The sequence below is a fragment of the Mirounga angustirostris genome, unplaced genomic scaffold (assembly GCF_029215605.1).
Source record: "Mirounga angustirostris isolate CCGP_5_RB_7025 unplaced genomic scaffold, mMirAng1.0.hap1 SCAF_2, whole genome shotgun sequence".
Lineage (NCBI taxonomy): Eukaryota > Metazoa > Chordata > Mammalia > Carnivora > Phocidae > Mirounga > Mirounga angustirostris.
This window is the reverse complement of record NW_026991710.1, coordinates 86635298-86652974: the sequence shown is the minus strand read 5'-3', so window position 1 is coordinate 86652974 and position 17677 is coordinate 86635298. Positions and strand designations below refer to the sequence as shown.

The 17677-nt window shown below is 34.1% G+C and overlaps 1 protein-coding gene across 1 annotated transcript in view; it reads right to left on the bottom strand.

Annotated features, from left to right (window-relative positions):
• Positions 1-17677, bottom strand: part of GSTCD (glutathione S-transferase C-terminal domain containing) — a 130496-nt gene that overhangs the window by 24732 nt on the left and 88087 nt on the right. The window contains exons 6-8 of the mRNA XM_045880641.3: positions 5160-5275; positions 4953-4997; positions 2838-2966 (exon numbers count right to left, since the gene is read on the bottom strand). Of these exons, the coding sequence (XP_045736597.1) occupies positions 2838-2966; positions 4953-4997; positions 5160-5275 (290 nt within the window). The remainder of the gene's footprint in view (positions 1-2837; positions 2967-4952; positions 4998-5159; positions 5276-17677) is intronic.

Here is a 17677-nt window from a genome sequence, read left to right as displayed (position 1 = left end):
AATATTAAACACATACTATTCCTCTATCTTTATTGCTTACCTTATCATGAATATAAAAGTAACATGTTAAATTTGAGGTATTTTGAAAATATGGAAAATAATAAAGAAAAAATATTATTACAGTGTATAGAGATAGCTACCTTTAAAAAAAATCCATATTAGCATATTCCTCCCATCCTTTTTAAATACAGAGATCACACTGCACACAGTAAAAAGAGGCCCAATTTACTGAGTACTTCCTAAATGGCAGACAACCCGCTAAGTGCTTCACATACATTATATCAATATCCTATAAGTCGGGTATTTTATGCCTAATCTGTATATGGAAAAACTGAGGATTAGTGATTTAAATAAGTTGCCCAGAGCCATACAGCTAGTAATTGGCCACACTGAGATTTTGGCACAAGGTTGCCCAATGTTAAAGTCCATATTCTTTACTATTATGTTTCTTTTCTTTACTATTATAACTAATTTTCCATGTCATTAATAAATCACTGCAAATATCATGTAAAGTAAAAAATGTATAACTCCTATATGATTAGGCTTGTCTCACAGAAGCCCTGCAGTCAATGAGTAATAATATATATATTTTTAATTTAATTAAATGGCAAAATTTAAGAGCAAAAATGGAATATCATTGTTGTTCAAGTTAAAATGTATAGAGACTTTGAATGTTTTTATAAGCTTATTAGGCATTTGTATTTCTAAAGATATATATTTCTCAAATAAGGACAATGTAAACCAGAAACTACAAGATGATTCTTTGGAACAAACACAGTATTATCACCTCACTGATTCTGGTTATATTGGGCAGGTCCAGTAGTAGGTGGACATGTTGGAAGACCTAATTAAAAGATCTAAAAATATCTAGATTTGTTCTCTTTCCTTATTTCAGATTAAACTAGTTTAACAAAGTTAGAAAATCAATTCATTTTTGCCTGCTATGGGTTGTTGTATTAATGGAGATAAGACTAATAATTAGTATTTTAATTCTGATATATATATAAATGATTTGCTTAAAGTTCCTAAAGATAGTTGATTCTAAGACTTTAAAATTCTCTCCTTAAAATCTGGTTTACATCATTATTTTTATATCTAAAGAAAAATAGTAAAAGAAAAAGGTATTTACTAAGCAAAGATAAATGCTAACTAAACCCTTATTTGAAATATCACAAAATCACGGATTAATGCAGCTTTAATGCATTTCCAATACTTAGTTATTCTGATTTCCTCTAGCTACACTATTTTCACCATAATCTATTTAATACAAGAGCTGGAGCCTTGTATCAAACTGATGCATTCAGTTTGATTTATCTAGTGACAAATACCTCAATTATCCTCCTAGGGAAAATTATTTTTTGAGAGTAAATCTAATTTTGGTTTAATCCTCCAAGTAATTTTAATTCACTCTCTATATACTTGACAAAAGTAATTATGAAAGAAAAAAGCCATTCTGAATATACTGTTATGAAATGTAAAGAAAATATCACATCAAAAAAGACATACACATTTTCAGTTGGTGTTAGTGAATTATGACTTTGGGAGTTACAAGAATATGCCAGAATGATTTAGCACCTATAAACCACAGAAGGGTAAAGAGATGTATGGCTGAGAAGATGGGAATTTTGTGATTTGAGAGGTGAGTAAATGGGCTGCAATATCTTGCCACCTTAGTCTGCATGGTGTACTGGTAAATGGGCATTGACTTAATGGCTCATTTCTTAATGGAGAAGCTTTAAACTTTATGTCAACATTTATGTAAAATTTAAGGTGCACATAAATATACAGTTAATTTGAATTTGCTGTTTCAGACGTCTGCATTTTCCCAAATTTCCTTTTAACAGTTTACTTCTCTTCGTATAGGCTTGGCTTGAGATAACCAATGGAAACAGATTGTATTCATTTTCATTGTAAAAGATAACATAAACCCCACAAATTTCCAGTAGTCGATATTTAGGAAATGAACGTCACTGGACAAAAATCATAAGAACTACGAAAGTCTGAGATTCTGATATTGAAGAAGAGTTCCAGCTAGACCAGCCTATTATGTATGTTTTGTGAACACATACAGTTGGAAATGCAGATTAGCACAACCTTCCTAGAAAGTGATTTGGCAAATGTATCAAAATCTTAAACAATTCATAAGATATCCATCATAGTAATAATTACACATTATAACAACATGAAAAAAAGTGATCAATGAGTAGGGGAAAGATTTATGACAATGTTAAGTTAAAGCAAGATCTATATAATATGATGTAAACGATGTTAACATATGTGTAAATATGCATTTGTATGTGTGCATAAATATATAAAGACCAAAGGTTTTTGACACTATTCATTTCTCAGTAGTGGAAATACTGGTGATTTTTCTTTGTATTATTATGTATTTTCTATATTGAGCATATGGTCCTTTAAAAATAAGAAAAAAAATTTTTAAACAAATACAAGGAGTAACAGCAACATTTCTCTGTTTTTCTTTTCTTTCATTATCTTTCAAAATGTAAAATAAACCAAGGAAGGTCATTGTTATTAGAATTCATTCGTTCATTCAACTGAGAACTACTGTATGTCAAACATTGTTTTAGGCACTGGGCATTCTGCAAGTGAGGAAAATAAAACTCGTGTCTGGGAGAGGAACAAATGTTACCTCTATCACATAATGGTGAAGTGCTATGAATGAAATACTATTCATTAATATGATATACTTTTAGATATAGAAAACAAAAGTTATAAACTTATTTAGCAAAGAATATAAAAGTATCTCCTTTTAATTAATCTAAGGCATATAATTTTTCTTAATTAATTAAAGAAATTGAAATTGTTTGATTACTTACCCCAATATTAAACATCCCTGTAAAATACTCCATATTTGCTTGAATGAACCAAATGTTGCTTAAACCTAGTTCATCACTTCTCTTCTTAGCACGAATTAATGATAATTCCTTGTTTTCTATTAATGTAACCTAGATTTCACCCAGGAAACAATAGTACATTCAGTAACATAATTCAGATATTAGGGCAAAGTATTATTACTGTATAGCTTTAATGTAGAACATACTACACTGATCCTTATCCTGTGCCAGGAAGTATGCCAGATAATATGGTATAAAAATGAACAAGGTCCTCAAACTCTTGGAGCTTAGAGATGGAGTGATGTAAGTGCAACAGGCAATTATAATACAGTGATAAGTGTTTAATGGAAGACAATATTGTGTGTTATCAGAACACTCAGACTTGATGACTAAAGAAGGTTTTAGTCATTTAACATGGAGAGTAACATATTAACCGAGGCCTAAAAAATGAATAGAAATCAGCTGGAGGAATTGAGTGTTTCAGACAGAGAAAGAAACACGTGTGAAGGCCAAAGCGTGTGTTTGAAGAACTGAGAAAATTGGTATAGCTGGGTCACAGTGTGTGGTGGTGATGGTGAATGGGGGGGCAGGATGTGGAGGGTAGACGTGAGGCTGGAGAGGTGATAGGAGCCAGATCGTGTGATCAAAGAAGGTTCCACTGCTGCCATATATAGTGTGGATTAGTGGGGGTGAGACAGAAGGAAGGGCAACTAGTTAGGAATCCAGGCCAACGAAGATTGGAAAGGATTACTTGTTTAGACAGAGAAAAGTGGGCAGAATTGTCACTTCCATCACTATCATTCCTAGTTCTACCCTTATTTTGTCTTTATGCTTGTGTTTACAGAAAAATTCTGTATCCCTTCGTATAAAAAACCTGTCAGAGGACACTTGGTATCAAAGGCTTTCCAGCCATTATTTTAGCCAAGATTTCCCCTTTAAAGGCTCAACATCTCTAAGTGTTCAGACTGTTGGGAAAGGGGGGGAAAGACACCATAACCCTGACTCTGCTTCTCCAGGGTTCTACTTTATGAGCTTTCTTCCTCTAACTCCAACCACCAAGTTGTTACTTTCCTTGATTACAAAACAGACACCTGCTAGTTTCCCCCAGGATTCCTTACTTATTTTGCCCTTTATTTTCAAAGAAAGGAAAAAAATAATACACCCTTACCCCCCAGCATCCTGTTATATGTCATTCTGGCCAGTCTATGGGTTCTTCCTCATCTTTTTCTTCTATGAGGAATCACTGTAATTATTTTGCACCTTCCAGAGAGTTCACGAGCAAAGAAACTGCCTCATTTGTTTTGTATTTTTTTTAAAAGTCATCAAGTTCTAGACTTTTATGCTAAAAGATGGTCACTGTAAAGAAATGATTTCATATGGCAGAGACTAAAAATAATAAACTTCTAACAAATGGCAATGACTGCATAAATTCTGGTACATTTACTTAAAAACATACTATGTAGTTACATTTTGGTGATATTTTAATAATGATATTTAAAACTATTTGCAATAGGGAAAAACATTTATGCTACAATACTGAGTTAAAGCTGGTGACTAAAATTATATTTGCGTTTTTAGCATTTGCGGCAATAAGCATCCTCCTGGACAATGACTTAATGAGAACATGGGGAGAAAAGCATTTGACGGATGAGTGTAGTAAATTTGGAGTTTATTTTTTTCTTTAAGGAATTTTGTAATTGCTGTTACAATTTTGGTACAATGGATAAAAATGAAGATACCAAAAGAATATGCTTAACAAGTTTCAAAAGCTAGTATTTGCAGTATAAAATTATGGGGACAATTAAACTAGTTTCACCATTAAGTATTTTATTTAACAACAGAATGGTTATTCCCTCTAAAACTTATTTTAAAATATAACGCTTTTATAAAAATTGAAAAATGTATTGTGATCCTACTTTACTTTTTTTTTTAAAGATTCTTAGAAGTTTAGTTCAAAGAAAAAAAAAATATCTGTGCCACATAATGTGACATGGGTGAACAATTAATAAATTCAAAGAGCAGGGGTCAGATACAGACTCAGCGAACTGAACTGGGTAGTTTTCCAGTGTTTCCTTTTATGGGTTATTCAGATTTTACCTGGCATGATGGCAGCATGTGAGCAAGGACAATTCCAACATGGCCCTGGAAAAGGCAGAAAAAGAAACAAGTTAACTTTGGTCCCTAAAGCTTTTTTCTCATTCTGAGACAGTAGTCTTGCCAAATAAAAACATGACTTTGAATGTAATACAGTAAAGTCACATAGTTGGGGAAAGGCTAAAGAGAACAAAAGGAGGGATGTAATACCCCGCCGCTGCAGAAATCCACAATTCTGTCACCAGGTTTGGCCTGATTTGCCACGACATAAACAAGGTTGTTTAACTGCTGCTGCTTCCTCAAAGCTCGATCACTGGACATTTTACCTGGGGAAGACAAGAGATGAAGACAATGAAATGTTAGGCATCGTGAGGGAGTAAGAAGGTACTCATAGAGTAGACCGCCGGCGTCCAACAAGAGGGGTAAATGTATAAATGAGTTCCAAATTCCACATCATCCACCGTGAGAGGACCAGAGAACTGAAACCCAGAAATGAACTCTGTCTATGCTTATTTTTACTTTTATTCATGTCCAACTTCTCTGTCAATATCCATTGAAAAAATGTCTTCTAGAGAGGAAACAGTAAGTGAAATATTAATGGCAGAGTCATAAAGTGTTCAATAAATGTTTACTGGATGAATAAAAATTAACAGTGACAGTTTCTTCCCTCTTTCCCTATCAGAGACAGATTGCAAAGACTACCTAATTCTAGCACATTGTTTAAATCTCCTTGGACAAAAGAGATCCATAACAAAAACATTTTCATTATTTAACCGGCACGCCCTTGAACTCTTAGTTTTTCTGGTTAGGAACGTTGGAACATAGGTGTCACATTTTCTGAAATATATCAATAGTTAGTGTATTTAGAGAGAAATTAGATTTTACCATTTTGGCTTTGAAGCTTCTTTTCCTCATGAGTCAGACACAGAAATCTAATGCAATTAGAGATTAAAGATAGGGCATTTCCAAGTATGAAATGCCTTGGGCCTAGCAGCATGAACATCTTAACTTTCCTTCAAAGCCACTAGTTAAGTCCACGAAATAACTTCAGAAGAATGAATAAAATTATTTGTTTTTACATATTTCACATGCACTTTTTGTAAGAGCAAGATTAAGAAAATATAAGGGAGCAGATCTCATTGATATAGATAAAAGGCAAACCCAGATAATCTTTAGGCTTGATCAAAAATTATTTACAGTTACCAATGTTTCCCTGATCCATTTTCACAGAAAAACAGCCTGACTTTTTTCTTTTCTTCTCTTTTCTGTTTTCCTTCTTTCTTAGGTTACTGAAATAAAAACACTGGAAACCCTTTATTTTAGGAAAAAATAGAAAATATGAATAAAAAATTTATATGAGAGAAAAAGATCCATAATCTAATAATTCAGAGCTCATATCTTTGTATATATATACTTCCAGCTGTATCCATAAATTCATAATGTTCTAGATGCATATAAAACCTTATATATCAATCTTTCCATGTCAATGCATGTTTCTATGCTATATGTTTTAATGGCTGCATAGTATTCCATTGACCATATCTACCACACTTCTATAACCAATCTATTGTAATAATGTCATCATCATCATACAGCTAAATCACTTTACACATTCTTAATTGTTTAGCATGTTCTAATGTGAATTTCAAACCTGAAGGGCATTTCAATCAATAGTTTGGTGACTTCATTTATGAAGACAGCTTCATGTAGCTAGCTTTTCATTTTTCTCTAATAATATAATTGTGAAAAATTTAAACAAAATAAATAAAAGCCCCTATCATCCTACCCTTCCTGGATTACCACTCCTAAGAAATTAGGACAATTTTCAACACAGCAGAGTTGAAAGAATCTTACAGTGAATGTCTCTGTAACCTCCACTTAGATTCTACCACTAACAACTTACCATACTTGGTTTAGTCACACTCTGTTCATCTAACCATCTGTCTATCCATCCATTCATAAATCTGCCTTATTTTTTATGGCAATGCAGTTCTGATTTGGAAGAGGAAGAGTAACAACGGGAAGGGGAGGTGAGTGGCAAAAAAAGAAAAGTAGTTTTGAGCCAGAAAGCTAGAGTCACAAATGCTGCTGCTTAATGGAGCCACCAAGAGGCAAGAAATGAACACAAACATTTTAGCCTTCCTTTTGTGGATTTCTTAACATTGCTTAGCCAAAGGATTTTCATAAAGTCAAAAGGAATTACCTTTTGTTAAGAACACAGAGAAAAGAAAATTTATTTAATGGAACAACTAGCAGGAAGTTTTGTACCATATTTCTATTATACATTTAGAATTACCTAACTTTCTTAGGTTTGCTCCAAAAGCAAATGTTGATGAAGATCTGTTTTTCTAAGATTGCATGTTTGCATATAAAGTATTCATGCTGATATGAAGGTTGAAGGCAAAGAGGTAATTTTCAGGGTTTGCTTAAATAGACACCATTAAGTTGCACGTAATATTCACAAATCAAGCTAAAAATATAGTAGCATGATGCTCAGATGCTTTATGGAAAAGCCACCTCAAATAAAGCATTCCTCCTCCCCATTCCAGTTATATAAATATTATGAAGCTCCTGGAAACATGAACAGGATCTCAAACACATTGAACAAGGTAAGAAAGTGGTATTTTGAGATATGGTGTTAATTTAAAAATCCAGTCTACTTTCTATTTATATCCAACATTCTTCTGCCTAAGATACCACTTATAAGCATGAATTTATAATCTATTTTTAGTTTGACTAAAAATGCTGGTTCTTTAAGTGCCATCATAGAAAAAGAAACCCAAGAATCAAATGGTCAGATGTTTTAATACAAATGATCTCATTCTTTCTGTGATGTAATTCTCCCACAGTGAAGTCTTTCCCTTGTCTAATTCAAGTCAGGAGGAACCTGATTATTTAGACAACTTCAGTGTTGTTTGCATTGCCCAAAAGGAAAATACAAAGGTAAACGAACAAATTTTTAAGCAAAGGAAGAACTATGTTAGAACATCGGCATCATCTATGTTCTATAGGGCAATAGACAGTGAAATGCAGGTCCCATCCCCAGGGGTAAGGTTTTCATGCTTGGAATATCACTTGGGCACCTACTATGCTCAGTACTTGTCTATATGCTGAGGACACATCTCAAAGTGAGTAAAACATAGTTCCTGTCCTTAGGGAGCTAAGAGTATCTAAAGGAAGTTACGGGTGTTTATTATTTGCAAACGTATGTGCGCTGAAAATAAAGGACTAAATGAGACATCACAGAGGGCTTTACAGAGACTTGAGGCATTTCAGTTGAGTCTTTAAGGAGGAACAGAAACTTACCAGACCGAATGGCAAGGGAAAGTATACTAAGAAAAATATGACATATTTAGGGGAAAACTGCAATTAGCTCATGTGCTTAAAAATGAGGATCTATGAAGAAATGGTAGAACACAGGATAGATCTGAAGATACAGGCAAGACCAGATGGGAAAGAGCATTGCTTGTTATTTTGCCTCTGTGCTATAGAGAAACAAGGGCCTCATTTTAATATTTAATGTGCTTAGAGCTCCTTAGAGACAAGTTTTACTTGAATAGACAGCACAGTTACTTTTACATTATTACATATTAAAGATGTTCTCTTATAATGCTAGCCTGCATCATTTTTATTCAGGATAGAGTATATCCTCAAATCAAATCAGATTATTAGTAGATTTCTCTGGCGCATTCAACCTCAACTGATGCTAATTGTCATTACGTCATTTAATTAAGAAAATGAAATAGAATCAACTCTTTGGAACTCATTGACTCATTTTGAACCCTGGTGTTCTAGATCAAGAAAGTCCTTGGACTCCTTATTGGATATTCCTTCTCACCTTACTTCCCAGGCTCTCTTCCCTTAGTATAGCTCTGAAATGCTATGCTCACTAGGTCCTGTCTTTTGTGCCATAGCTTGTCATTGAGCATGCTTTTCCTGTGTATATAACTAAAGTCCCTTCCATATCTGCCCATTAAAATATCTCTTCTTTGCTTAAAATACCTTTAAAGGCATCTCTCTGCCTTAAGAAAATAATTTTTACTTCTTGGCAAGAAAACAAGGCCTCTACTGATCTGAGACCTGTTACTTTGGCAAACTCACCTTCTGGAACTTTCCTATATATCCTCTATATTCCAGCCTTTCTGACAATGGATAGCTCCTTGAATTTATCAAGGTCAGCGAGGTGGTTGGTGCCTTTATAAATTTGTTCCCTCTGCTTGAAACCAGTTTTCTTGCTTTAGAGAACCTCAGGAATGCCACCAGCTCTCCACTCTCCTGACTACATTTACATTTAGTATTTTGTAATAAATTTTTTAAAAAGACAAAGAAAAAGTAACTTTTTCAAAGCCTTTGGTACTACCCAAAAGAACTCATCTTTTATACTATAAAGCATTAGTATTGTTAGGTAGTGAAAAAATTTTATTATACACTTCTGGGTATTTATCTGAAGAAAATGAAAATACTAACTCAAAAAGATATCTGTACCCCTATGTACATTGCAGTTTTATTTACAATAGCCAAGATATGGAGACCACCTAAGTGTCCATCGATGGGTGATGGATAAAATGTGGTATACAGATATACAATTGAATATTATTCAGCTATACAAAAGAATGAAGTCTTGCCATTTGAGACAACATGGATGGACCTTGAGGGCGTTTGCTAAATGAAATAAGTCAGACAAGTACCATATGATCTCATTTACATGTGGAATCTAAGAGAATAGCTTGGTGGTTGCCAGAGGTGGGGGTGGGAGTGGGCAAAATGTGCAAAGGGAGTCAAAAGGTACAAAATTCCAGTTTTAAAATAAATAAGTCACGAGAATGTAATGTATAGCAGGGCAACTATAGTTAATAATACTGTATTGCATATTTGGAAGTTGCTAATAGAGTAGATCCTAGGAGTTCCCATCACAAGAAAAGAATTCTATACGTGTGGTGATGGATGTGAGTTAATTAGACTTACTGTGATCATTTCACAACATATACAAATATCAAATCATTATGTTGTATACCTGAAGCTAAAATAATGTATTTCAATTACATTTTAATTTTTTAATGATATATAGGCACTATTAATTATATTAACTACCAAAAGAACCATTAGTTAAAACTGCTTCTGTCTTCCTGAAATAGATACAGATGATTTTTCCTGACCAAATAAACTTGGGTCCAATTAAATGGAAAGAGTGTTAGGAGCCGGATAGGCACATAACAGGTGCTTAGTAAAAGTTTAATGAATTTATTTTCTCTGCAATTAGGACAAGCTGGATTTTAAGGCCACATGCTTACTTCTACAGGTACTAAACATAAAAACAAGTTAGCTATCAATGCTATGCCTGTATTTGTTGAAACAGTAAAAGAAGTCAACTACAGAACAGTGCTTTATATGGGACTGTAAAAGTTTCTAAGAACTTTGGTGAGGGAATAAGAAAACAGCTATTTAAAGCTATATCAAAAGCTAGACAAAAATAAATTCAAAATGGATTAAAGACCTAAATGTGAGACATGAAACCATTAAAATCCTAGAGGAGAACAGAAGCAGCAACCTCTTTGACCTCAGCCATAGCAACTTCTCACTAGATAACTCTCCTAAGCAAGGGAAACAAAAGCAAATATAAGATCCTGGGACATCATCAAAATAAAAAGCTTCTGCACAGCAAAGGAAACAGTCAACAAAACTAAAAGGAACCTATGGAATGAGAGAAATTATTTGCAAATGACATATCTGATAAAGGGTTAGTATCCAAAATATATAAAGAATTTGTCAAACTCAACACCCAAGAAATAAATAATCCAGTTAAGAAATTGGCAGAAGACATGAGTAGATATTTTTCCAAAGAAATGGCTAATAGACACATGAAAAGCTCAACATCACTAATCATCAGGAAAGTACAAATCAAAACTACAATGAGATATCAGCTCAAACCTGTCAGAATAGCTAAAATCAACAACACAAGAAACAGGTGTTAGTGAGGGTGTGGAGAAAGGGAAACCCTTTTACACTGTTGGTGGGAATCCAAGCTGGTGCAGCCACTCTGGAGAACAGTAGGGAGGTTCCTCAAAATGTTAAAAATAGAACTACCCTATGATACAGCAATTGCACTATTAGGTATTTATCCAAAGAATCCAAAAATACTAATTCAAAGGGATATATGCATCCCGATGCTTACAGCAGCATTATCAGCAATAGCCAAATTATGGAAACAGCCTGCCCACATGTCCATTGGCTGATGAATGGATAAAAAAGAGGTGAGGTATATATATATATATATACACACACACACACACACACACACACACAATGGAATATTACTCAACCATCAAAAAGAATGAAATCTTGCCATTTGCAATGATGTAGATGGAGCTAGAGAGTGTAATGCTAAGTTAACTAAGTCAGAGAAAGACAAATACCATATGATTTCACTCATGTGGAATTTAAGAAACAAAACAACTGAGCCAACTGAGCATAGGGGAAAAAAAAGAGGCAAACCAAGAAACAGACTCTTAACAATAGAGAACATACTGAGGGTTACTGCAGGGAGGTGGGTAGGGGGATGGGTTAAATAGGTGATGGGGATTAAGGAGGGCACTTGCTGGGATGAACACCGGGTGTGGTATGTAAGTGTTGAATCACTAAATTGTACACCTGAAACTAATATTATGCTGTATGTTAACTGGAATTTAAATAAAAACTTAAAAAGTTAGAAAGGCAGCAATGAAATTCCTGAAGAAATTCCTGAGTTGATGTGTAAAACTAAGCAGCAACATAAAGTTTACAGTTTAGTTTAGTGCAATTTTATTTTAAATTTTGGACATGACTTGTTGGAAATACTAAACATTTTGAATAGTCCTTTTGATTTACATTTTTCAAAGTTAGTTGCAGTCCAGCATCACTAATCCTCTTAGCCATGCTAACCTCACAGTGACAACTTTCTTGCAACAATGGATACTAATCATCTGATAACCTTTTTCCCTCTTTCCCCCACTTGTTCACACATCCCACAGTGCAGTCTATGAAATCAACAATTGTGTAACAGTGTGATGTTTATTTTCACTCTCATAATTTTGTTATTCACAGTATTAGAGCATTCAATAATTATTAACTAGAAATTCAAAATGTTAAAAGAGGCCAATCTATTCCTCTCTAAATTGAGGAATAATGACCTCACAAATAGGTTAATCAATTATTTGACCAATGAAACAACCAATGAACTTGACCTACATAGAACTGTTCTAGACAATATTAGGGACACAAAGATGTATAACACTTGGTCTCTGTCCTTCGTAAAGTTATGTCTTGTTTAATTAGTACAAAACATTTTATTTGAGCTTAGAAAGTATATTGTATTAGCCACACTGTGCAACATATTTTTAATGAAATTTTAACAGCTATAGCTTACAACAATCCATATATACTTCATCAAAGTTTCTAAAATGATTGATAACTTTCATTTATACAATGCTTTGCAATTTATTAAGCACTTGCATATTTGATATATAATCTAACCTCAAAACTCTGTCAGGTTGTCAGAGCGGATGGCATTTTCCTTATTTTACAAATGAGGACATTGAGCACTAATGAGGTTGCTCAAACTTAGCATTTGCTCAAAGACACACACCTGGTAAGTAGTAAAGCTGGGACTCTAACAAAAATTTCTATATGCCAGGTTCAGTCTTCCCACTATGACTTGCTCTCTCTTAAACAGATGATTTTGATTAATTGTGATATCAGAATTTCAGCACTGGTACTTTTTTTATGTGTGAGAGTTCAAGGAAATGAAGTGCTTTCTAGTAGGTAAATGAGGGATTTCCCTAATAATTGCATCTTAGGGGGGAAAATATTGTTCTTCAGAATCAGTTGTAAAAGGCATTTATTTCAGTTTTTCTTATAAGTAAAATTTCTAAGAGCAAGCTTACCAGTAAAAAAGATCAATTTAAGTTTTGGACTCAATGTTTTGGAATATATCACCAAGGCATTATTTGGAGGTCTCATAAGTCACTCTGTTTAATGAATTGACCTTTGAGTGTCACCCTTCCCAGAAAGAAACCATGTCCTTCCTTACCTTGGGACTGTAGCAACCTTTTTGATTTTATAGAAAAGTGACATGGGGAGGTTGAGCAATCAATTTGTTGCAAAATTGGATTATCCAGGAGGAAAGAAATGAAAATAGATCGGCAAGATCTTTCCTGTTAGAGTACTGCAGATGCTGCCTAAATACAGCATGCACCTTGGCCCTTCTATATCCAGTTCTAGAGCATCTTTAAAAAACTGGTAACTCAAAAATATGATGCTGGGTTGAGAGACAAAGTTGGAGAAAATATAGTCACATTATTTGTCAAATCAAAACTTCCACTTTGTTTATAGAAGGGCTTAAATACAGTAAACAGTGGAATTTTTTTTTTAAGATTTTATTCATTTATTTGACAGAGAGAGAGAGAGCACAAGCAGGGGGAGGGGTAGGCAGAGGGAGAGGGAGAAGCAGGCTCCCCGCTGAGCAGGGAGCCCGACATGGGGCCCAATCCCGGGACTCTGGGATCATGACCTGAGCCAAAGGCAGACGCTTAACTGACTGAGCCATCCAGGTGCCCCAACAGTGGAAATTTTAAACCTTCTTTTAAAACCTGCTATTTTTTTCTCTAAGATGAATAAAACATTTTGATTTCAGAATACCAGATCCCTGCATTAATTGAACACATATATTTTCATTCCATTTAAATGCTATTTACACCACACAAAGTAAACATTACCTTGCCCTGGATTTAACAAACAAAAAAAAAAAGTCATAATATCTTCCAAGTTGCCCACAAGACCAACTTGAAATGCTTTAGAACAAAAACGTTAACTCTAGAAAATAGTTTAGGTATTTAATTCTTCTCCCTCTTTCAGAGGCTTACATTAACAACAGTAAGGTTTTTTAATAGTTACATTACCTTTTGAGATCATTCAAATAATCCTCAATTTGGCTTCAAATGTGGTATGTTTCACAGTATTTAGGTTAAGTGATAATCTAGTAGCTCAAAATGGTGAGTGTTAACTTTCCCAGAGTCAAGCAATTTCAAAAAACAGCTGCTTTCTGTGCATAGTATTCTAATTTCTACTATGATCTGACTTAGAGATTTTCGTTTGATTTTTTTTATTTAAAAAATGAAAATGGTGAGTATTTGTGACATGATCCTAAATTCTTTGATCATATTAGTACTATATTATAGTATTCCCATTTAGAGGTGGTTTCTATGTCTGTTCCCTTGAATCTGAGCTCTATGATTCCTTGACCAGTATAATACAGAAGCAACACTGTGTCCATTTCTGGCAGCTTCCACATTGTCTTTTGAGTCATTTGCTCTTGGAAGACAGCATCCTGCTTTAGGAAGCCAAGGCTCCCCAGCTGATGCTGTGTAAACAGACAAGCTTTCCTGCCAAGCCCTACCAAGTTACAGATTTGTGGATAAAATCAATAATTGTTATTTAAAGGCACTAAGCTTTGCAGTGATTGTTTATACAGCAATAGATGACCAGAATGACATCCTAACATTGGGTTTTTAAGAATTATCATCATTGAATAGTATTATGAAGGTACCTTCCTATCCGTGAAATAGTGCTAGGTACTATGACAATAACCAAAATAAGGAATGAACACGCCAAGAAAGTGGTATTCATTACAAGTCACACTGGGACCATATAAACTCAAAGGCAGTCTTAAATTTCAATTCTACTGTTCCTTTTCTTTTTCTAATAGTCTCAGACCTTGAGAGCCTAACTTACAAGAATAGAACATTAAAGAATGTTGGGACTTCAACAGCAACGGATGGTGGAGAGAAAAAGATAGTGGGAACTAACACAGCAATAGGCATGGATAGGGATGGGGACAGTGATCCAAATTAGTATTCAAAAGGATCTCAATCTGGACAAGTATTGATATTCACATAGGTCTAGCAACAGTAGTCTTTCGCAGTGGTCCAGCCAGTAGGGTTGAGGAATAGGGAGAAATACAAAGGGCTAGAAAGAGGAAGGTCATACCATCGGGGACATGTAGGTGGTCAGGCCCTATCCCAAGTCACAAGAGATGACAGATCTAAAAGAGCTAGGCTACATTGAAACTGAGCCATTTGGGAGATCTGAGTTTACTGATATATTAGTTCAGGGCCTGGGTAGGGCAGTGGAAGTCAGGAACTGACATTTTTTTTTTTCCTAAACTGGGATTTTGCATTCCCTTCCCTTTCTCTGATTTTTTTCATTATAACCTCTATAGAGTAGTTTATTAATTTAGCACATATTTTTAAAGCATTTACCAAGGTGCTAGGACACAATGGAGAACAAGGGAGATTCTTATACTCCAGTGAAAGGAGTTTGACAACAAAAAATTAAATCAAGTGATAAATGATATGGAGAAAATTAAAATAAGATATGGTTGAAATTAACTTGGTGAATATTTTAGATTGGATAGTGAGGAAAAGCCTCCCTGAGCAGGTAACAAAACTGAGATCTGAATGACAAAAAGCAGCCATAGGAAATAAGAGAAAAACACTCTATACAAAGGGAACTCTTAAAGGAGTCTTCAGGTAGAGAGTAGGCAGGGATGTTTGAGGAAGACAATTACAATTATATATATTTACTCTCATCATATACCTGTGTATATATATGTGCATATATATGTATATGTATGTGTGTGTATGGATATTCTTATTTACTGGTATTAGGACTACTGAATGAGTATAATGTAAGCATGTTTTATTTATTATTTCAGTACTTTGTCATGAGGTTGGTACTGTTACTGCAATGTCAGATGAATAAATGTGAACTAAAAGAATAAAGTAACTCATTTGGGTCACATAGTTACTCCACAGTGGAGCCAGGTTGAATTTTGCCAGTCTCTCTCCAGAACCTGTGTTTCTATCTACTACCCCAGAAATCACAAATCCTTATCAGTAAAATAGTTTTGAACAGGACCCAAATATATATAGGATTATCACATTTCTGTTAAATATTAATAAAGTTTATTGTCTGTTTTAGGAAAAAATAGAAACTTTTTCTATTTCAGTATGCATTATGCTGTCTCCCCTATGTGGTACAGATATGTTTCATCTGTATTTCTGACACCAGAGAAATTTTCATCACTAATTGAACATCGTTCTTTTATATTTTGGTAATATACTTAATCCTAATCTCAAAATCAGCATAAACGTCATGCTAAAATCAAATTTGCATAAAAATGCCAATGCCAAATAGGAGTGCTGGACTTGAAGCAATATGTGTATAAATGGCTTCAATTTAGTAAAAAAATAAAAATAAAAAAAAGTTCTTCAGGGCTTATCTTGGTGGTTATTGTACATTCAGGGCAAGTGCTCCATGACAGAGAGAGAGAGAGAGGATGCATCTTTCTAAAAAGAAAGTTTACCCATCCCAAATTACTTCAAATTTACCTCCAGTTTCTTCTGTTCTGAGTTTCTGAAATTCTTTTTAATGACTGTCCGAACATAAGAAGCATTCCTTGAACAAGTAAGTGTCAAGAGTGCTATAATTATTTTGTTTTTTTGGTTGGTTGGTTGTCTAGTTTTGTGAATATACACTTGTGCATACCCATGTACTGTAGTTTTAAATCAGCTATTGACCATTACATTTGTACCTAAAATGAAGCTGAGCTATGAGCTGCCTGAGCTATGAAGACATAGAAGTATTAGCATTTATTAAACTTTGGTTGTGGAACACTGGTCCCTCAAGATATTGAGATATTGGAAGGGAGAAAAATTAGTATTCAAAAGGATCTCAATCTGGACAAGTATTGATATTCAAATAGGTCTATCAACAGTAGTCTTTCGCAGTGGTCCAGCCAGTAGGGTTGAGGAATAGGGAGAAATACAAAGGGCTAGAAAGAGGAAGGTCATACCATTGGGGACATGTAGGTGGTCAGGCCCTATCCCATGCATACCCATGCATACATTGCTTGTGAGAACTCTTGAGAATAATGCTTAAAATTTAACATTTCTAGATACCCAATGAAATATACAATATAAACATCTAAATATCCTCCCTAGTGAATAGCCCTAAAATCTACCATCTGATGTTCAAGATATAGACATAGTAGCATAAGGGCTTTTATGAGGAACACCTACATGTCTGCATACACACAAAACAACCACGGCAATTTCCTTACTCTTTAAAACAGGATGCGTATCTTGGACACTTCCAAGAACTGCTAAAATCAGATCTTATATATTTGCCCCATTATTTAAATACCATATCTAGATACAAAGGAAACCAAACATACAGAACAAAAAACACCAGGAGATGGTGGTTTGTCCAAACGTTTCCATAAATTTCCATTAGTTTAATCTTATGGCATGTTATTAGTTTTTACTTTCAAGTTAATAAAAGAAGCCAGAACTTTCTCCTTCCATAAACTAATAGAAAACAGGTAGACTCCCTAGAGAATTATAAACCATATATATATAATATATATAAATACTGTTGTACTGATGGGCTTTAAAATTCATAAATGAATGGTCTAGTAAAAGACTTTGTACTTTCATTTATAATAAAAAACAATCCTAGGCTAACATATGAGAATTTTAGTTGCCTTTTAAAGAATCATATCCAAACACTGAGGAAAAACATATTGTGATTAGTAATTACAAATAACAAGACTATAAATAACCCATTAATTTATACAATTCACAAAAACATAATTTCTTTGCTAAGGTATAGTTCGGAACATTGTATTTAATATT